Source organism: Carica papaya, chromosome 7 (genome assembly GCF_054855325.1).
Source record: "Carica papaya isolate Zhongbai chromosome 7, ASM5485532v1, whole genome shotgun sequence".
Lineage (NCBI taxonomy): Eukaryota > Viridiplantae > Streptophyta > Magnoliopsida > Brassicales > Caricaceae > Carica > Carica papaya.
This window is the reverse complement of record NC_142315.1, coordinates 453184-475602: the sequence shown is the minus strand read 5'-3', so window position 1 is coordinate 475602 and position 22419 is coordinate 453184. Positions and strand designations below refer to the sequence as shown.

At 33.6% G+C, this 22419-nt stretch overlaps 3 protein-coding genes across 3 annotated transcripts; 1 reads left to right on the top strand and 2 right to left on the bottom strand.

Annotated features, from left to right (window-relative positions):
• Positions 1 to 772: 772 nt before the first annotated feature.
• On the top strand, positions 773 to 3242 carry PRXR1 (Peroxidase superfamily protein). Its single transcript, XM_022033381.2, has 4 exons — positions 773 to 1092; positions 1388 to 1576; positions 1952 to 2117; positions 2470 to 3242. The coding sequence occupies exons 1-4, from the start codon at positions 865 to 867 to the stop codon at positions 2877 to 2879; spliced, it is 993 nt and encodes a 330-aa protein (XP_021889073.1). The 5' UTR covers positions 773 to 864; the 3' UTR covers positions 2880 to 3242.
• On the bottom strand, positions 3106 to 8434 carry LOC110808096 (uncharacterized). The gene is made up of 6 exons (XM_022033448.2): positions 7796 to 8434; positions 6457 to 7323; positions 6007 to 6197; positions 5730 to 5936; positions 5316 to 5376; positions 3106 to 5085 (listed from the first exon to the last, which is right to left on the bottom strand). The coding sequence occupies exons 1-6, from the start codon at positions 8021 to 8023 to the stop codon at positions 4480 to 4482; spliced, it is 2160 nt and encodes a 719-aa protein (XP_021889140.2). The 5' UTR covers positions 8024 to 8434; the 3' UTR covers positions 3106 to 4479.
• Positions 8435 to 10161: 1727 nt separating this feature from the next.
• On the bottom strand, positions 10162 to 15275 carry LOC110808040 (calcium-dependent protein kinase 2-like). The gene is made up of 8 exons (XM_022033376.2): positions 14208 to 15275; positions 13523 to 13666; positions 13263 to 13415; positions 12803 to 12918; positions 11054 to 11221; positions 10826 to 10953; positions 10613 to 10712; positions 10162 to 10530 (listed from the first exon to the last, which is right to left on the bottom strand). Exons 1-8 carry the CDS (start codon positions 14971 to 14973, stop codon positions 10456 to 10458), a joined length of 1650 nt encoding a protein of 549 aa, XP_021889068.1. The 5' UTR covers positions 14974 to 15275; the 3' UTR covers positions 10162 to 10455.
• Positions 15276 to 22419: the final 7144 nt, after the last annotated feature.

Below are 22419 nucleotides of genomic sequence, written 5' to 3'. Positions count from 1 at the left end.
AAATGAGTAAAATAAATTGTCATTATGTTTACTTTTTTTTAATAATATTATTATATAATAAACTAAATTATTAATTTAAAATATACTCGTGAGTTCACAATTTTAATTAATTACAAGTGGTTAAATCAATTTTTTTTATTTATTAATTAAACGATGTACGTATGATAATTATAATATTATATATAATTTTTAAATAAAGTTATAAATATACGTACGCGTTTACTTAATTGATTAATCAGTATGTCTCTTTCTTTATAAAAAAATTATAAATTTAAGTCAGATTATATTATAATATGTGTTATCGTTTAGAATTTAATTTTTTGTATATATATTATTTTATTGATAAATATATATAAAATTAAAAATAGGGTTTAATTTTTAAAAACTAATTTGGTATTTTTTTTTTAATTATTAAAGACATAATTTTATATTAAAAATGAAAACTTAGGAATTTGAAATCTGTGTTTACTTTTTTTTTTTTTTTAAAAAAAAAAGGAGTATTTGGAGAAGAAGATAAAACAATAGGAAGAACAAAACTTGTGAAGAAAATGCAGGGCTGCATGTGCAAGAATTGGACACTTGTACTAATTTCTAGTTGCCAAATTGTTTACTTGGCTATAAAAAATTAACCCTAACGACAAATATAGAAGTATACTATATTTCTGTACAATAAATTCTTACCTTATTTTGAGCAGTAAATGTAGGAGATCGCTCGCTCACAAGTGTAAACAAGAAATTTCCTTTATATTTTAGTGTTATCCAACAGTGCTCCCTCTCTTCTTTATTTAACAGGGTACTCAAGAGAGTTCCTGACCAGATTCATCAAGGTCACTGACCTTTTTTCAGTGAGAGAGAAAAGAAAAAATGGCTGCCAAAGCTCTCTTCTTCTTTGCTCTGCTTTCTATCTCAGCTTTCTCCGCTTTAGCAGAGAATGAGGAAGGAGGAAACCCTGGTCTTGTCATGAACTTTTACAAGGACAATTGTCCTCAAGCTGAAGATATTATCAAAGAACAAGTCAGGCTTCTCTACAAGCGCCACAAGAACACTGCATTTTCTTGGCTCAGAAACATCTTCCACGACTGTGCCGTTGAGGTAAAATTAAAGCCTAGAGACCTGAAAAAGAATTTGTTTCCATTTTACCTTTGGTTGGTTTCTGTTTCTTTGTAAAGATTTTCCAGTTTTTATACGTGGGTCTGGTTTGATTTCTTTTGGTGTGTGCTAAGGTTATCCAGTAAGTAAAACCCATTGAAGGAAAAAAAAAAAAAAAGGATGTGTGTTTGATTAGTTTCTGTTTTTTGCAATTATTCTCCATTTTTGGTACATGCATTTGGTTTATATTGTTTTCTTGTGTGCTAAGATTCTCCATTTATTGACTTGTGGGTTTTAGTCTTGTGATGCTTCACTTTTGCTGGACTCGACAAGGAGGAGCCTGTCTGAGAAAGAGACAGACAGGAGCTTTGGACTGAGAAATTTCAGGTACATTGACACCATCAAGGAAGCTGTGGAGAGGGAATGCCCTGGAGTTGTTTCCTGTGCTGATATTCTTGTGTTGTCTGCTAGAGATGCCATTGTTTCGGTACTTGTCTTAACCCTTTTTTGTCTAAACTTGCCTATGTTGAAGCTTCACTTGTTTCTCTCAACTGGGTTTTGTTGATTCACTCTCTTTTACTTACAAGCCAGTTATTTACACAGGCACTGAAAGTCAGTGCTCATATTCACCTCACCAAAAGCTGTAATTCATCTTATAATCTAAAATCAAATTGTGTCATTTATCCTTTTTTTTTTTTTTTGCTATAAAAGTCTTGTCTACTTCATACTGAGAAGTCAAAGAACTGAAGCTTTTAGGACCTTACCAGTGAGGCACTTCATTTCCTGTTGTATTTAGTGGATAAAGATAGCTCAGTAAGACATTTATGTTGTATTAGTTATAAAAAATTCTACTTTGTTTCAGCTTGGCGGACCTTATATCCCTCTCAAGACAGGGAGAAGAGATGGAAGGAAGAGCAGAGCTGATGTGCTGGAGCAGTACCTTCCTGATCATAATGAGAGTGTGTCTGTTGTCCTTGAAAGGTTTGGAGCTATAGGCATTGACACTCCTGGAGTTGTTGCCCTTCTAGGTAATAGTTTCTTTTCTTTTTTTTCCCTTCAGTCAGAGCTAAATCAAAGTGACTGAAACTTGTATTTAACTCATTATCAAGTATTACATGCACAATCAAATGATACTAGAAAATTTTTTAGTTGTTCTACAAGCAGAAACTCATTGGAAGACGGTAGAAATCATTTACCCTTTAAATTTTTACTCCATAGTTTCCAGACAAAGATTCGAAAGGAAATGATCATACTGAAATGATATTCCAACTCATAAATTACCTTAAGCATATAATAAGTACTCATGATATGATGAAGTTTGAATAACCTAGCGATTTATTGTTGTTGAGTCCTAACTATGGGTTGGTTTGTTTTCAATAGGAGCTCATAGTGTTGGTAGAACCCACTGCGTGAAACTGGTGCACCGGCTCTACCCCGAGGTTGACCCTGCATTGAACCCTGCCCATGTTGAACACATGCTCCACAAGTGCCCAGATGCAATCCCAGACCCCAAAGCCGTCCAGTATGTGAGAAATGACAGAGGCACACCCATGATCCTAGACAACAACTACTACAGGAACATCTTGGACAACAAGGGCTTATTGATTGTTGATCACCAAGTTGCCCTAGACAAGAGGACCAGACCTTATGTCAAGAAAATGGCCAAAAACCAAAACTACTTCTTTAAGGAATTCTCAAGAGCCATAACCATTCTTTCTGAGAACAATCCACTTACTGGCTCAAAGGGGGAGGTCAGAAAGCAATGCAACCTTGCCAACAAGCACCATTAAGAAGTTCTTTTCCTTATCACCGAAGCTCCAATTTCTCTCCTTTGTTTTCTACCAAGGAGCAGAATGTGAGAGCAGCAGAATAAGTTGGTTTGTCTTAGAAGTGTTTGTTACTTCGCAGGGTGGTTGTTGCACCAGTTAATGATATGATAATGGTGGTGGTCACATCTTTCATTGCACATGCATGCCCTGCTCTTAGCTTAGTTTTTCTCTCCTTATGAGTTTCATGTTGTTGGTGATGGGAATAGTGGATGGATGTTGAGGGTGTATGTATGTATGTAGTATGATGACGTATCTATGTATGGATGGACGGATGGTGGTGAACATATATGATGCATGGATTTCAATAATGATGGTTATTTACTATTCATGTCTAAGGTGCTTTCTTGATGTCATGATGATGATGATGATAAATTTTTAAATTTGTTGAATCAATGCAACAGGCTCCATCATTATAGAAATGTTTCCCTGAAAAGAATAATGCTCCTAAAATGGCCTTAGGCTAAGCTGGGTCCCTGCTTTAGCTAAAGGACAGAAGCAAAATAAATAAACTAACAAGAGTAAATTGCGTTAGATCATAAAGAATCATACTTTCAAAGAAGAAAAAAGAAGATAAGATTTCTTTATATAACCCAACTAGAGAGTTTTATCAATGTTTATGGGCTACATTATTGTGGTTGGTAGGAAGAGAGACCTAAACAGTAATTGCAGAGCAGACAAATAATTGAATGCAGAACAGAGGTGTGGGTCTTTCTCCTATATGTAAAATATAATTTAGCAAAAATTTTGGGCAACTTAGTAGAGTTCTAACTTAACATACTTGATTTTTTTATTTATTAGTAATTTTTTATGAATGTGTTTTTTGAATCTAATTCTACCAAATTGCCAAATCCAAATCTAGACAAGATAGGATGTCCCATATAATATCACAAACAGACACACAAAGAAAAAGTTTATGAAAGACTTAAGTAAATCAATTCATCAGATACCCTGCAAGACTTAATGAAGCTTATCTCATCGTTAACACCTCTAAAATCTGTTACATTATTAGAAAGCTTAACCAAATAATTCTTCTGCTGGATTTTACCTTCCAAGTTTCTACTGCTGCATTTTTAAGTTCATATATAACGGTACAAACTTAAGCATTATTAATGAGAGTCAGTTCATGAATTTGAGCATCTCATACTCAAACTAATGGCTGATACTATGATATTTTTACACATATTGGACAAAAACTGCAAATGACAACCACTTTATAAAGATGCAAGTTAGTAGCTACCAGCGGTTATTTGTATTTTTTTTTGGGGAGTGAATGATTGTCGCTTCAAAAAATTATTGATTTTTTAATCTTTGGCTTGATATATTTCATACTCACATGACAAAATAAGATTAATTGACTAAACTGCAAGTTTTTTCGCAATGTCTCCGATATGACATTGAGGTGAAAAATATACACAAAAATGCATTTTCTAAGTTAGAAAACATTCATGCACCTGATCTTGATGTAGAAGGGATCAAAGAATCGTATTTCATCCCATCTTTCTTCCATGAGATTTCTTTCAAGAGATAATAATTTACTGGAAACACAGTTTTCACAGGCTGATCATTTGCTGCAGCTTGGTAATACCTGTTTTGGTTCTGTACTGCTTGAGCTACTATCAGAGTCACTATCAGCTTCCTCCAATATTAGGTTGTTCTTTCCACTGCCTTCTACTGTCTTCAGAATCGTAGGACTGGAGGCATGATAAGAGTAGTTATAATGAGGCTGTGGATTGATGGACATATAATTTGAGGAAGATGGAAAAGATTGATATCCATATGTTGTTGTTGGATACAGACCAGGAGGATATGTACTCGGTGGAGGCCAGTATATCATAGGCATGAATGCATTTGCTGGGTATGGTGGGAACATATGAGATGGAGTTTGATTATGGTAAGAGACATTAGTACCAGGATATTTACTGTTCGTGAGTTGTAGACCATCTTCTGGAGTCTGATAAGCTGTAGACTGGCAGGCAGCCATTGCATGAGTTTGAATAGAGGTATAGCCTGTAATTCCCACTTGTGCAGGAGGTACAGAGCTCAAAGGAATAGACTGTTGAAATGAGGATCTCGGCAAGCCATGAGGCTTCTTTGAGCCTGTTTGTTTCCTGCCCTTGCATCTGGTTGAAGCCGGCTTCTCAGTTAGCTGCTGAGAACTAGGACTTGCCTGATAAAAGAGTAAGGAATGTTTCATGTTTAGAAACTGTCGCCAAACAGACAGCTAATACAAGCTCAGTCGTATTTTGGGTTAAAGCAAATTCAAATTGATCCACACGCTCAAGAGTCACCAGTGCAGCACTATTACGTCTGAGAACCTTTACCATAAAAAAAATGTACAAACTTGAAGTAAACACTAAAAATAAAAACAAGGCATGGATACGGCAGCTGTGATCTTACTGCATCACAAATCAATGTGTGGGAAAGAAATAAATCCTCTCCTTCGGCTTTCTTGTCTGTCCTGTAATTTGAAGGAAGTACTGTCAAGTGAAATTGCTCAAGAAGAAGCTACTTTGAAGAGTTTGAAGTGTATAGTGTAAAATCCATGACAAAAATAAGCTTAGGAAGTTTTGGTAAAAAAAAATCTGCGTAATACACAAGTTTCTTGTTATCTGGAGAAATCACCTATTTCTAGAGATTCTGTAGTTTGATTAAAGAAGGTTCATAAAGTATCACACGTAACCAGGTTAATCAGGGCTTGATTATTTTAACAAAGATCGAGAAACATATATCTAAAGATGTGTGCTTTGAAGTATGATGGCAATAACATTCTGTTCCAGAAACACACTTTGCTACTTCATAGCATTGTAATACCTGTAATACTTCTGCAATAAATCTAGGTTCCGATATTTAGTTTCCTTCTGAACTAGATCATCAGGGAAACCAGCCATGAACAACAGTGTAATGCCCAAGGCCTTGAAGAAGAAGCTTCCGCTGCGAATATGGACTAGCATTGCCATTCTGCACATGACAGGTCCGAAGGACTTCAGCTTGTTTCTTCCCATTCTCTGCCTGACATACCTGTAAATCCAAGATTGTTTGAAAATACTTTCAACTCTGAACAAGCAATAAGTTCTGGCATTCATCTTACTCATTTTGGGGAAGATTTCTTGTCCTTCCACCATACTTTATGCACAGAAACAAATATGACGGGCAACCAGGATCAGATGGACGCATAGCCTTTTCCTCTTCTAGTATTTGAACTGGACACAACATTGGATTCTCTCTATTTGGATAGAAAACCTTTCTCCGGACTCCAGGATTCTCGTATAACACATGCTCCTGATGATAAATAAACGTAATGCCTTTATTGTCAATTACTATGGAAAGAAACAGGTATGTAAGAGGTAAAGGCAGGTCCATCGTGTAGATACCATCTTATTGCTTTATCAAATAAGTCATAATATTGAGTATCTGCAATTAGTTATTGAGCTACAATCATGGCTAGAAACTGAAATCTTTTGGCAATGTACAAAAGGAAAAGAAACCACCGTGAAACCAGAACCATAGTGCATCTCAAGAATAAAGTTTAGTCACATACCCCAGGATCCTTTGAAGAAACATATGGCTCGCCTTTCCTTAAAACTGTAAAATGATTGAAGTCTAGCTCATGCATATCTTCACATCCATGCCTTATACCAAGAGATGCAAAGACTATGATCTTCCTCATAGTGTGAGACTGGGCATTGTTCAGTAAAAGGGCATCAGACTCGAGCATTCTCTTTACTTCTTTTGGACAGAAAGGCACTTTCAGAGGCTTCTTGTACAGAGATACACTTCCAGCTCCTGTACGCAATGCCTTCTTCTGAGAAGCAAGAGCCTCAGGTAGTGTCTTGCATCCTTCAATCTTCATGCTATCTTTCTTCTCATCATTTCCAAGATCAGTTTTCTCATGATCTGGTCGAGTGTTGGTTGTTATACAATCTATTTTACTGTCTTCATTTGTCACCTGGCTCTCATTTTGAGATTTCAGCTCATTCTGAGAACCATAAGAACTTTGCAAATCTGACATGTCCATAAGCTGATTTACACCTTCATGAAGCTTTTCCTTTACTTCACTGAAATCTTTTAGATTCTCATCCATTTCTCTGTTTTTATAGTTGGTGTTAGTATCATCTTCTTCACAGTAACCATAATCTTCTTCACTATCATCTGTATCATCACAATTTACGGCAGAGTCACTGTCTTTGAGTTTATCATAATGCAAAAGATGAATCTTGTCATCTCTACTCATCCAATTCACTAATGGAGCTTCTGGATTTAATGCTATGCCAGAAATGTCAGAACTATGTTTTTCCATTGAGGCCCTTTCGCCTTCTGTAATATTTCCATCTTCAGCTGCACTTGTATTCTCTGTCTTCTGTCTTTTAAAGGTCCTGAAGAATCTTTCTTTTGTGGCTAAACAACCCTGTTAGGCAATACAAAAGTGCCAGTAGTGATAATTTTATACTATGAAAGTATGCAATGATATTAGAAAAACTAGGGAAAGAATTTCTTGATTATCTTGATGATGATGCAAATATATACCTTTACTGAGGTTAGCTTCAGGATTATTTCTTAACAACTTAATTTGAAAGATCCATCGAAACACGATTAACCATTGAATCTGGCTAAGAACTTATTTCCAATCTTATCTTTCTAGTAATCTATGTTTATCTTTGTATTTGGTATCTCAAGTAGTGGAATGGTTCATATCACTCAAACTGATTTTATTTAAGATATGGGAATGAAGATTTATAAACAACTGATAATGATATATCTTTTCTGTGTACTTTTGCAGAGAAGGAAATGAGATCATCAATGACAACCATGATCATCAGAGAAGTCAAGAAAAGGAGCTAGACAAAAACACAAACAGAAAGTGGGCAATATAATCATACTTGTTCATTATTTGGAATAGACTCCTTACAACTCTCCCTCTCTTGGATTTGAGCTTCAAGAAATGATATTCTCTCCATAAGCTCTGCATTTCTCTCTCTTTCTCTCTGCAACTCAGCTGAAATCTCTGCAACGACATTGACACTATCTTCTTTCACTTCTTCCTCTATACCACACAAAGCAGATAAGCTAGCGCAAGACTGAAGCTCCACCATTGACAAACACTTCATAAGCAAATTAATGTAGAAGAAAATCTTTCAACTTTTAAACCAGATTTATATTACTCGAGGATTAAAGATAAACCCAGTTAAACCCAGAAACAAAAACCTTCAGAGATTCAAAAAAAAAAAAAGAAAGTCTTGGGTGATATTTGTAGTATTTAGAGGGAAAAAACAGGTACCCAGCTAACAAAAATGGAAGAAGTTTATGTTCAGTGATGAATATGTGAAGTTAGATAAATTGGCTGATTCATGAATTAAAAATGTCAAAAGAGAAATGAGCAGACAGTCTTGCGTAAAGCTTTTTTGAATGCAACTGAGAAAGGGATAAAAAAATTAGACTATATATATATATCTATGTATATAAAAATTTGACTTTATGGAGAAGAGAAAGGTATAATATTTGCGTGTGTGTTTGTGTTTGTGTTTGTGTGTGTGTGTATATATATATATATATATATATATAATATCGATTTGAGAAAGAAATGAGAGTGATGAAGAGGAGTGAGACATGCAGCACCACGTGCGTCTCCCTCTCTCTCTCTCTCTCTCTCTCTCTGTGAAAGACGCCATTAAAGAAATTGCTGAAAGATAACTTTTTGTTTTGCTCTTCCAATTAATTACTGTAATAATTATTAGATTAATAGTATTAAATCAATAATTATATTTTAAATATAAAAATCAATTTACCAAATTCATAACTAATGAATCTAACATGAAAAATAATATTTATTTCTCTAAAATATTTTATAAAAACTACATACAAGAGATGATTCCATTTGAGGTAAGTTCATGAGTAGCCAAGAGCTTTGTATTCCCAATAAGGTTGATAATGATAAATGTTTGTTTGTCTTACTTACAACATATATATATATATATACATGTATATATAATTATGGATCCTTAATCTAATTTTTTTAATAAACCCATCTGTTATTAGTTTATTATACGACCATAATTAATTAACAATACCCAGTAATTAACCTCTATTTTTGTGTTAGTGGTGTAGCTGTTCAATGTCAAATTAATCAAGAATTAGGAGCATCCTAGGCACTTATATAATTAATTTTTTTTTTAATTTATAGTCTTAATTGATTTACCCAGTACTTCTTAATTGATATTGCTGCATATAAATATGTATATATATATATATATGTAGATATGTATGTATGTATGTATGTATGTATGCATACATGCTGCTTCCATATGGGACAGAAGCAAAAGTTAGTGGAAGGAATGTCAATGGCTACCCTTTTTACCTGTGACCCACGGCTCGTTTAATTTAGAGGTCTGCAATGACTTTAATTAATTAAGAGTTTTTTAATAATTTATTATCATAATAAAAGTGAAATTTATAAAATAAATATTAATTAAATAATTAAAATATTATATCATGGTTTTAAAATTTAATAAATTTTAATATAAAATCAGAATAATTTATTTATTGAAAATTTATATGATGGTGAGAAGAAAAAGTAAAAGATAAATAATTATTGAAAAAAAAAAAGTGTTCGCACGTGCGTAAAATGAAAAACCAAAAAAAAAGTTACAACACAGAATTAATAGAAAAAGAAGTCACGTGGGAAGACAACTTACACGGTTGTCTCGTAATGCAGTTTGTGTCAGGAGAGAATATCAAGCTTAAAACCTAAACCTCGGATACCTTCCCTCTTTGCTCCAATGTCCGGGGATTGAACAAATTACATTTGTTTCATGACACCAACGTTTGTGTCTGTCTTTATGAACCGAGTTTAATGCCCTTCAAATTAAAGCCTCTCATGGTGTTTGGTTTGTTCTTTAATTTCATTGATTACCTCCACACCGTGTCTTGTAATTGCTTCGCTCGAGTTCGGAATCGGAAACAACGAAAATGGAGATTAATAATCTGGGTACTCCTGCCTTTTCTTTAATGCAAATCTCATACATTACTATTCCGATGTTATATTATTACTTATATTCGGGTGTTATCCGATTTACTCAAGTCATAAAATATATAAATTTTTACTAAAAATATATTTGTAGATATGTATCCCCCACAAACCGGGCATCTCTCTAGCAACTCCTCGGCCAGTTTTCGTAATGAAACATCAGAAAATCACCAAACATTATCCCCGCGAACTGGGAAAACGAAATACAATAAAACACAGACAGAGAAAATCCTATGATCTATCCCCAACATTGATATTCACAAACACTACAAATTCTAGGAAGATTTAGGCCATCAACCTGCAGCCATCAACCCTCCAGGTTTCCAGCCAAATTAAATAGCCTTATGCACACAGAACAATCAGTTTTCCAATCATCATGTCAAAGTAACCAATATAAGATGATGTTCATACCTAATTCCTCATGGTCGGAGATTGATCTGATTCGTTTAATAATTAAGCAAATCATTTAAAGAGAATAAACCTCTGTAACAAACTTGATATCTCTCATCAATGTAACTAAAAGAGTTTTCCTGGCTGTTGTGTACCACTTCTCATCATCGTGCAGAACTCCTCGTAGTTGATTCTTCCGTCCTATGATCAGTTCAAGTTGCATCAGCACCAATCATGATTATTCGAGAGTTTCAAATGTTCGGGGAAGAAAAAACCAACTTACATTGTCAGCATCGACCTCAGAAATTATTTCTCGGATGCTAGCTTCATCCCCCATTCCGTATTCCTTCATGGCACTCTTTAACTCATCCCTTGTTATATACCTGCAAGGAGATTTACATTAACGAATTTCTCAGATTTTAACTTGCATATTGCCTTTCAAGACACATCCGAAATAAATGGCACGATCATCAAAGCAGGGAAAAAGAGAACTCACCCACTGTTATCTTTGTCAAAATATTGAAATGCTTTGTATAGGTGCTCATCCCTTTCGAGTCTGTATCTATGCATTGTCGCAGAGATAAATTCAATGTAATCAATTGCCCCATTTCCATCCACATCAGCCTGGAATAAAATATGAACAGAAATATAAGAATGCAAGTAGAGTACTCGAAGTAAGCAAACATCACCATAACAAATTCATTTAAGGCCCTTAGCTACTTACAGCTTCCATGAGTTGCTTGACTTCAGCTTCTGAGAGCCTAGATCCGAGCCTAGCCAAACCAGATTTCAGTTCTTCATACGTTATTGTACCACTATTGTCAGTGTCCATGTTCGCAAACATTGTCTTAAGCCCTTGAATTTCTTCCTCAGATAAACTTTCTGCAATTACCTACAAGAAATCAAAATTCACCAGCATTACAAAATGAAGAAGGAAGATAGAACAAGAAAGAAAGGCATAAATCAGAGCTTGGAACCAGATTCACCAAAAAACTGAAGATTACAATTGTTTATTACTTATAGGAAACCTTAACCCCGATAAACTCCATATTTCAAAGTCTTGAACTTGTTTCGGAATAGAAAATTATATTATTTTTATATGTATGTCAGCTTACGGGGAAAGGTTTATGTTTGTGTGTGTCTGTGTTTGTGTTTACTATTCAAGCCCAAACCTCAACCTCAATCCACTCGATCTGTCAAATTCTTGAACTTGTTTTTGACTAGGAAACAATATTATAGTTGTGCGTTTATTACCTGTTCCCGAACCTTAAACAATATAATCAACCTCTCAAAGTCCTCAACTTGTTTTTGGATAGAAAACTATATTCTATATATGTCAGTTTTGAAGGAAAAGCCAAAGTATGCATAATTGTGTATTCTGGCACAAGGTAGAAAATGTTCTATTAATTTGATGAAATTAAGACATTATAATAAAAATAGTTTGATATGCATATTGGAAAAAGGGGAAAAAACGCCAAATGAATCTTTAATGAAATTAAGAACATTATAATAAAAGTAGTTTGATATGCATATTGGTGAAAGGGGAAAAAATGCGAATGAATCTTTGATGAAATTAAGGCATATCATAACAAAAACAGTTTGATATTTTTGTTGCCATTTTTCGGTGGTAAAGAAAATGAGGGGTAGTGCTAATCCCTACAGGCATTATCGATGAAATACCCCTCTACTGGGAAATGATTCGGAGCAGGTCATAGATATTAATCTTTGAATGAGCCCATCATTACAGCTCCATTAGGCTCAAAGTATAACTTCGATATTCTCCTCAAAAAAAAACTAACTAGAATATTTCTACTGGAGAGTGGACAACATAATTATCACTATGAAATAGTATTATCCAGAGACCATGGTTGGGGAAAAATTATCAAGGATCCAGGAAATCAGAAACTAAATAAAAATCTACTAAGAGAAGCACTTTCCTACCGGTCTTTCTTAGGCGGTGGGTGGGTTGGAGGTGTTGAAATGAGTACCATACATAAGAGAATATGATGCAATTCTTTCATCAAGTAATGGCACAAAATCAAATACTTTCACCTGGTATCCAATAAAAATGAGAAAGAAAACATAGAGGGGTATTGGCGGGAACATCCAAAATTGAGGGTCCTGGCAGAGCTGCAGTGAGGATGAAGCAGCATCGGGTGTTTTTGTTGATATGGCCATGGTGATGGCAATGCTTATGGTATGGAAATAGCTATATAGGGAAATATGCCTGGATCGACTCCCTCAAAGAAAAAAATCTGGATATTCCACTAGAATGACCACTCAAAGCTTATTTGTCAAGTTAAGTAATATGGCATTAATTTTTATTTTCTGCCTCGAGTTTCCATGTTCATTCATGGCTTAAGGATCATACAACAACATCAGCTTGTTGCTTTTGCTTATGGGTCGACATAAGAGATTCCAATCACATTTTGGTATAAAGAAAGACACTTCTCCATTGCAATTTGACACTAACCTTCAATGCAAGTTTTTTGAGCTTATTCATTGCCCTGAATTGCTTCATTCTTGAAAGAACTGCACTACCAATTGGTCTGTCTGATGCTTCTCCACCTTCCCTCATCCAAGGATGCTCTGGCCAGAGAGATTGTTGTGCATTAGTTGGAAGACAAAACTATTATAGACAAACTCGGAAGCTATTCATCCAGAAAAAGAAATTGGGAAAGCATCCATCAAATGTTATCAAGTGTAGCAATTACATCAAGAGAAAATTCTTATGTATACTTTCATATGGGATGGCATTTAAAGGGAATATAACACATTAAAAGGGCTTTACTAGAACAAATTCTCGATAAGAATTGATCTACGAAATTATTCGTTGAAAATACTTCCACTGATTATAATTTAATCCAAAACTGATTCTAACATACAATATTCAATTAACTCAATTGAACTATAACAGAATGGAAGGTTACTACCAAGAACTTGGGCAGAAGTGATTCGTTTCTTTGGATCTTGCATCAGCATCTTCCTGACTAGGTCTTTGGCACTGTCAGATACCAAAGGCCATGGATCACTGTCAAAGTCAATTTCCCCTTGCATAATGGCATCAAAAATTCCTTTTTCCGTTTCTACAATATAAATTAAGCAAACTATATTAGTAAACATTTCAAACGTATGCGGATGAAAAAAGAATCTCGATAAAATTTGGAAAAACAACTAGATTGTTGGCCTTTACCAGCCCAAAATGGAGGTACACCACTAAGGAGAATGTACAAAATAACCCCTGCACTCCAAATGTCAATTTCTTTTCCATAACTACGTTGCAGAACTTCGGGAGCAACATAGTAAGCACTACCAACAATGTCGCGGTACATTTTCCCTGGCATTCACAATTTTGGAAAATGGTCAGTCCAGATATGAACTTAAGGCTACCGAACAGATAGAAAAGAAATGAATAACTTGATAAACGTAGACAGTTAAAACTTTATTCCGATGCCAAAAATGTCACATATAAATGAAGCATAAGCCATAAAACTAAGTAAAAAAGAGTTCTCCAAAAAATAATTCCTAAACAAACATAAAAGACAGAATCAACCACAGGGAAAACCATATCGAACCCATATAAGAAGGCAAACCAAAAGATATAGATAACCCACAAAGCTTCCAAAACAATAACAGAAAGCAAAGTTCTATTGAAGCAAGCTTTAACAGAACATTTCAAGATACATTGAACAGGCTAATAAGCAGCAACATGCTAAAATTCATAATAGTCAATACTTAGCATCAACGTAAACAGAATTATGTTCATAAAATGCTGGGAATTTTCTACCAAACACACATCATGAACCCATCAATAAACTCTTGACGGTAAATTAACTTGAACTCTAGAAAACAAAAGGGAAAAGGCTAGATTTTTTCACCTTCTTCAATGAACACGGACAAGCCAAAATCAGTTGCTTTCAACATAGCCCCTTCATCCTTACTAGACAGCAAGAAATTCTCTGGTTTCAGATCACGATGCATCACTCCCATGAAATGGCATATATGGACCACATTAACAATGGACCTGCAAATAGCAGCTGCAGCCCTTTCGGAGTAATGCCCTTGAGCAATTATCCGATCAAACAATTCTCCACCAGCACACAACTCCATTACCAGGTGCACAGATTGTCTATCCTCATAAGCCCCTCTAAACTCCACAATATTTTGCTGCCCAGACAAATGCTGCATAATCTGTACCTCCCTCTTAATATCTTCCTTGTCCTGTTTGCTGGTGAGCTTTCTCTTCAAGATTGATTTGCAGGCGTAGGTTTGGCCAGTTGAATTCTCTGTGCAGAGATATGTTATGCCAAATTGACCCCTACCCAGTTCTTTGCCAAGCGCGTAGTGCTGCTTGATATCTTCAAAGGGTTTGCCTAGTATGGTTTCTGGAACCCGAGCAGGAACTTTGCTTGCCAGCGTAAGTTGCACCGTAGTGGATATTATCGGCGGCGGCGGCGGCTGAGGCCTCGTCTGTGGTGGGGTTGTAACAGGTACGGAAACTTTTTGAACAACATGGTGGTGTTCCTGCTGCTGATGATGATGATGTTGGTGCTGTTGGGATTGACAGGAATTGGGTAATTCTGATCTGTAGCCACTCATATTTTCTGCTTGTTGGGCTTTGGGTTTGCTGCTACAGCAACCCATTTTTGCTGCTGATCAGGGTGGAAAGGCAAGGTGGGTATTGAATATGCAGGGATGTTAATGAAGAGTCTCTGAAAATGAAGCAGAAAAAAGAAAACCTAGATCAAATTTGACGAGTTGGAATTGACTCAGAAAGAGCAAGCGGACAAATACAAATACTTGGATCAAAAATTTGAAGATGGAATAGTTGACTATTTATATTTTAGGAGAAAAATAAAATCTTTGTAAGAGATAAGAAAGGAAAGTGAGGAAACCCACTGAAGAGGAAACAAATTTCTCATTGTTCTTCATACTTCCATCACTTTCATAACCTCATTGTTAAATTTATAATCTTTTTAATTTAATACATAATTTTCTTTATCTCTAGAAATCAAGATTGTAAGATATTTTGTAAATTTGAAGAAAATTTTTTTATCTATTATTATATTATTTTTTTACTTTTAAGTTTATAACAAATATATATATATATATATTAAAATAAAATTTAATTCCCTTTTTTTTTTTTTTTTGTTCAAATTTCAACTCAAACACCAAAATTCATGCCTAATTCTCCCCTAGATTTTGGCATAAATTAACCAAATTTTCAATGAGAAAAATATGAAGTAAATTAAATATTTAATTTAATCATAATTATTGGGTTAGATCTTAATATAGGAAATCATGGTTAACCTAATTATAATTGATGAAATATAGAAAGTCAAGATAACCCAATTCTAATCTATTTTTCTCTTTCAAAACATATATATATATACATATTTGTGTATATGAATTAAAAGTGTCATATTAATTAATATATAATTAAACAAAATCAAGAATGTACTTAAACTAATCTAATTAAACCACGTAAATTAATGCTTAAATCGTGACTGTTCAAGAATTCAAGACACTTGCCATGAACAAATATATATATATATACATACAATTGATTGCAAAATCATCTCAAAGTACATGCATTTAACCTTGTTCCCTTTTTAATTTTCGGTTAATATTCATTGAATTACAATATATTGATTTGTATTTATTTGTTTTTATAGTTTGATTCTTTTGAATTAATTTTACAAATAACTTTATAATGCACGAAATTTATTTTTATAATATCTTATTAGTAGTATGATGTGTATAAATTTTAGGTTAATTTTTAATTTAATCCCTTTTGTTTTTAGGTCTTTTAATTTAAAATTATATATATTATAATTGACTATATCGTAATTTAAATATTAATTTAAATTTACTATTTCTTTCGTATGAAGAAGTTAACAAAATTTACGAGAGAATTGTTGATACATTTTATGAATTCGGGCTTAATATTAAACGAGGTAAATTATGAGAGCGAGCTATTTATGTAAAGTTTAATAATTTTGAGTATTGAAATTAACTTGTAAGTTTGGAAATAAATTAATCATTAATTACTCAACTTGCAATAAATAAATTAATTAGTTAAATTTATTTTAAGAAATTATGAAAAATAAAAACTTTTTAAAGCTTTAGTCAAAAATTGCTATTCACATTTTTTTAAAGTTACAATTATCAAAAAGTGAATAGAAAGTGTCTATTCAAGGAACCCACTGTATATATATGTATACCATGGGAGGTACTTCTTTTCTTTAATATCTTTATTTAAGTGATGTGTGTTAGCAAATTACATTAATATTTTGTCAACTATATTGTAGTGGTTCGGAACTTAAAAGGAAATTAAATCATGAATTAAATGCGGAAACGAAATAATAGAATTTATGGTTTATATTCTTTACACAATAATTTAGAATGCCCAATAATGAAACGGTCTGTGAACTCCAAATGAGATAAATTATAAATTTAGTGCGGAAGCGAAATAAATAGTTAGAGTTTACATTCCTTACACAATAATTCAGATTATCCAATTGGGCTACGGGAATGACCATTTTAAAAAAAAATAATAAAATATCAAAGAAATAAATAGAAAATAAACAACTAAGCATCCTACTCGCAACCCTCTTGTGGATTGAGCTCTAGATCTTGATCATCTTGATGTAAAATTATTAATGAAAGAATAAATTACACTAGTCCAGTAAAAATATCACACTACTCACCGACACAGAAATGAAAGTTGGTAAAAATTATAAAAATAACTAATAGAGTTCTTAATTTAAGTAAATTCGTTTATCATGAATAAAATCATTTAATGCATACTTACTGTAATGGGATTTTCAAAAAAATCAACTTATAAAGTCAATAACATAAACAATATCAAAATCTTATATTCAATCAGTTAGAACAACGACTTTCTCTTCTATCAGTCTACTGCTATCCATTATGGTTCATAGAGATGTCCTTACTATACATGAATTTTTATTCAATATTTTCAAATAACGGGTCGTTCCCATACCCCGTCTGGTATGAGCGCCAAAAGACACCATCTCTCAATATCCCGTTTGGTATGAGAGTGAAACGGGTCGTCCCCATACCCCGTCCGGTATGAGAGCCAAATTATCAATTCTCGATACCCTATCCGGTATGAGACAAGGTTCACGGTAGGGTTCCCTATGTACCTGATCCGTCCACCATCTCCCATAATATTCAGTAAGACTGTCGTTCATCCATCTACTTAATCAAATAATTTCTCGTTTATCTTTAATTTTCAGTTTCTCAATTTAACTGTAATCACGTAAAACAAGCAATACATGCATTAAGAAAACACAATCACAACATCATACCAATTTCAGTGCATTATCATGCATTCGAAAATTATAAAATCAGGTAATCAGTTAAACATAACAAATAGTGATAAGTAATCGGTTCTGACTCTACTAGTAACCTGTAATTAATTACAAATATTTTCTAAGTTTCACAAAATAACATATTATTTAAAATTAAATTTTAATTCCATAATAGAGAATAAAGTGAGGGATTTTTACCTGAATTGGTGTCCGAACGCTAAATTTTTTACTGCGCCTATTGGCAGTTCTCGGGTTTCTTAATTTTTTTTTTGGAGATTAAAACATGTTTCAAGTACCTAGAAATACCCAAAAAAAATTCAAAATCAGTGTTATAAACTTTTTTTGGCCAATTCCAGAATTCTGGCACAGCGGCTCCACCGTTAAGGGATCTCAGTTGTACCAATCCCTATGAGAAAACACGTTAAGGGATCTCGGTTGGCCAAAAAGTCAAAAAATCAAAACTTACTGGCAGGGGAGTTCTCTGGTGCGGCGACTTTGCTGGCTCACCTTCATGGTTGGGTGTTTTGCTTCGATCAGCCTGTAGAGAAATGAATGGTGATTACAATGGTGGAAAAATTACACGAAATGGGAATCATGAAGGGCCTCATTGGAGATGATTTTTGTTTTTTCTTGCGGCGGCGCCCTCGCACTTTGTCCGCGGTTTCCAGCTCATCTGCTGGTCCTTTTGCTCTGATTTTACCATGAAAGTGTTCAAAATTGAATTTTGAGCGAATGGGGACATCCCTATGGACCCCCATGGATACCTGTTGGCTGATAAAAGAGAAAGTCGTTGTTCTGGCTGATTGAATATAAGATTTTGATATTGTTTATGTTATTGATTTTATAAGTTAGTTTTTTTAGAAATCTCGCTACGGTAAGTATGCGGTAAATGATTTTATTCATGATAAACGAATTTACTTAAATTAAGAGCTCTAATAGTTATTTTTATAATTTCTACCAACCTTCATTTATGTGTCAGTGAGTAGTATTATATTCTTACGGCTAGTGTAGCTCATTCTTTCATAGTCATTTCAGATCAAGAGAATCAAGATCTAGAGCCTGATTCACAAGAGAGTTGTGAGTAGGATGCCCAATTATTTATTTTCTATTTATTTCTTTGATTTTTCGTTATTTCTTTTAAAATGATCATTCTCATATCCCTATTGAGTAATCTAAATTATTATGTAATGAATATAAACCTTAACTATTTATTTTGCTTTCGTACTAAATTTATAATTTATCTCATTTGGATCACGAGCCGTTTTAGTGGTATCAGAGCCACGTTCCTCGGAATCATTCATTGCACTAAATTTATAATTTATCTCATTTGGAGTTCACGAGCTGTTTCAAATAAGGTTATGAAAATGTCTCTTTTAAAAGAACAAATAAAAATTAAGAAAATAAATAAAAAACCAATAACTGAGTATTTTAGTATGACCTTTACTAGCTTTTGAAGGGAGTCCAGGTGGTGAACTATTCACAACCCTCTTGTTAATCGAGATTTGAGTCTTAGTCCTCTTGATTTGAAATACTTAATGAAAAAGTGAACTACATTAGCCCAGTAAGAATATCACACTACTCACCGATACAGAAACTGAAAATTGGTAAAAATTATAAAAACAACCAATGAACCTCTTAATTTAAATAAATTCATTTATCATAAAGAGAATCATTTATTAAATATATTTACCATTGCGAGATTTCTAAGATCGACCTATAGAAACAATAACTCAAATAACATTTCAACCATATCTTCAAGTGAACAAAAACAATAACTTTCTCTTTTTATTTGCCTACTGGTATCCCTGAGGGCTCATAAGAATATTTCATTATGCGTGAACTCATATTCAACATTGTCAACAAACTAGCCGTTCTCATACCTCATCCGATATAAGCACCAAAATAACCATCCCTCAATACCTCGTCCGGTATGAGTACAAAAAATACTATTCATTGATACTTCATTCGATATGAGACAATGTTCGCGGTAAGGTTTCCTACATATTCGGTCCATCTACCATCTCTTAGGATATCCAGTAAGGCTACCATTCATTAATTCACATAACCAAATAATTTTTCATTTGTATATAAATTACTAATTTTACAAATTAACTGTAAATCACACAATATAAGTAATATATATATATATATATCAAGGAAACACAATTGAATCATTTAATCATTCCGGTATATCATCATATATTTAAAGTTGTAATTTCAACAATCAGTTAAACATGACAACAAATAAATGACTAACCGATTTTCAGCCCTATTAGTAACCTGTAGTTATTCTCAAAGTTTTCTAAATTACATAAAATACCGTATTACCAATTATTAAGTTTTAATTCTATGATAGAAAATAAGGTGAGGGATTCTTACTCGAATCGGTGTCTAAAACACCAAACTTTCTATTGCACATACTAGCAGTCCCTGAATTTTTTGAATTTTATTGCAAAGATTAAAATACGCTTTATGTACCTAAAAATACCCCAATAAACCCAAAATCGGTGTTAAAATTTTTTTTGGATTCATTTCAGAATTCCAGTATGGTGTCGCTGCCGTGCTCCGGCAACGGCACCGTCGCCCACGATGGTGGCCTATGGGGTAGCTGGTGGGTTGCCAACAGTGGCAGAACTGTGTGTGTGTGTATGGTCAATTGGTGGATGTTAGGTGAGGACTGGTGTGGTAAGGATGTGCGTGTGTGTGTGTGGCTGGTTTGGTGGAGATGTGTGACCGAGTAAGGGTCGTTGGGGGTTAGAGTGTGTGCGTGTGGCCGAGTGATGGTCGTTGGGGTGTTAGTATGTGTGTGGCTGAGTGAGAGTTGTTGTAGTGTTGGTGTGTGTGTGGTCAAGTGAGGGCCGTTGAGGTGTTAATGTGTGTGTGTGTGGCTGAGTGAAAGTTGTTGTAGTGTTGGTGTGTGTGTGGTCAAGTGAGGGTGTTGTTACGTTGGTGTATGTGAGTGCGGCCGAATGAGGGGTGGTGTAGTGTTGGTGTGTGTGTGGCCGAGTGAAGGTCAGCGTGTGCATATGTTATATGGTTGAACTGCTCTAGTAGTGTATCAATTAGGATTGCCGTTATTGTGTTTCTGCTGGGTCATGGTGAGTAACCGATGTGGATATTCTATTGTCGATGTGGTTGGAATGACTCTATATATGTGTAAGATCATCATACTTTGGATACAAGTTTAGAGTAAGTTTATATAAATGTCATAGATTGTGAAAGATGGACTGGTTAGGTCTCTCTAGGTACATGACATATTAATGATGATGAAGAGATAGACTAGTCAGTATTATTAATTAGTTAGAGAAGGGTTGGGGACTTTTGAGGGAGACAGGTGAAAGTAAATGGTTAGTGTATATTTGCACATTGAGTAGGATTACACGGGGGGATGTCAGGCTAGAAATGTAAATATTTTTTTATACTTTATTTTACGTTTCGAATTCATTTTACTGGATTAGAATATGCTCATTCCATGTCATTTTCAGATACAGTAGTACATGGGATGGAACTGGGATTACCAGCTACAGTACAACACTTAGAGGAAACGGATTAATCAAACCGTATAGATTCATCTTAACTTACACTTGTAAAGTTACAATTTAACATCCCATTTGAAAACAGTTTCCACTTGTCATTTTGGTATTTGTGGTTGTAACGTACGATATTTTGAATTTAAATTTGACGAATTGGACTATTTGATGTATAATGAGTAGATGAATACAGAAAGTGTTTGTTTAATAGTTATGATTTGGTTAAGGGATGACAACGGGTACATTTAACGCTCCGAAAATTTAGGAGTGTTACACAACAAGACATCATAAAAGAATATAATTACAAATTTTTGCACCACCTTTACACTTGTAAAATATCTTGGAATGAGAGAAGCTCGAATTGTTAACCTCGTAATCTAATATCCACCGATTTTGGATATGTTTCAAAACTTTATTTTTATTTATATTTGTTAATAGAAAAAAATTAAAATGATTGTATTATATTTGGAACATTTAAAAAATGACTCATTTTTAATTTTAAAATAATTAAAATAAGTTGTTTTTCAAAAAATTTTATTTATAAAGTATTTTAAAATTTAAAATGAGTAGTTACTCTTTATAAAGCCTCTAAATTTTGACCTTCTTATTTCATTAAAATTGAAATAATAAATTTCAAAATTTTAGAACTAATTTAATAATTTACTAGTGAATATATTAAAATTCTATATGAAATTAAACTACCATAAGAATTTCACAAATTCAATTAGAACACTGGAATTAAGGCTCTTAATTATTTAAATAATAATAATGTAATGATTATTATTGTCATTATTATAAACCGTGTCACTCAATTGAATCTCAAATACTTGTACATAACACATTCATTAATTTACCTTCATAATAACCATATTCATTAATTTGGTAATTAGATTTAACTGGCACTACTTATAATTCACAGTGTATTAATCAAACTTTGTCATTTATGTGGGACCTTAACACTGTGTTTGGATCATGGTAAATGGTAAAATTTTAACGTATGGTATTTTACGAGCGTGAGAAAACCGTGTTCGTTTCAACTTCCAATAGTAACAAATGGTATTTGACTGGTAAATTTTAGAGTGAATTTTTAAATCACCAAATTGGTGATATTTGGTGGGCATTTTATTTACTTCTCATTATACCCCCCATCTAATTTAATTAGTTATATATATGTCCTCACAATTAAAAATTTATTAAATTAATATGATAATATAAATAATTAT

Bases quoted from the DNA above. Each gene is read 5' to 3' on its own strand.
- PRXR1 (XM_022033381.2), top strand. From the start codon at position 865: ATGGCTGCCAAAGCTCTCTTCTTCTTTGCTCTGCTTTCTATCTCAGCT. The intron at 1,577-1,951 runs GTACTTGTCTTA...ACTTTGTTTCAG, and splicing joins CTAGAGATGCCATTGTTTCG to CTTGGCGGACCTTATATCCC. The intron at 2,118-2,469 runs GTAATAGTTTCT...TGTTTTCAATAG, and splicing joins TGGAGTTGTTGCCCTTCTAG to GAGCTCATAGTGTTGGTAGA.
- LOC110808096 (XM_022033448.2), bottom strand. From the start codon at position 8,023: ATGAAGTGTTTGTCAATGGTGGAGCTTCAGTCTTGCGCTAGCTTATCT. The intron at 7,324-7,795 runs GTATGATTATAT...ATTGCCTAACAG, and splicing joins CTATTCCAAATAATGAACAA to GGTTGTTTAGCCACAAAAGA. The intron at 5,086-5,315 runs GTAAGATCACAG...CTCTTTTATCAG, and splicing joins ACACATTGATTTGTGATGCA to GCAAGTCCTAGTTCTCAGCA.
- LOC110808040 (XM_022033376.2), bottom strand. From the start codon at position 14,973: ATGGGTTGCTGTAGCAGCAAACCCAAAGCCCAACAAGCAGAAAATATG. The intron at 13,416-13,522 runs GTAAAGGCCAAC...TTTATATTGTAG, and splicing joins TGTACCTCCATTTTGGGCTG to AAACGGAAAAAGGAATTTTT. The intron at 10,954-11,053 runs GTAAGTAGCTAA...ATTTTATTCCAG, and splicing joins TCAAGCAACTCATGGAAGCT to GCTGATGTGGATGGAAATGG.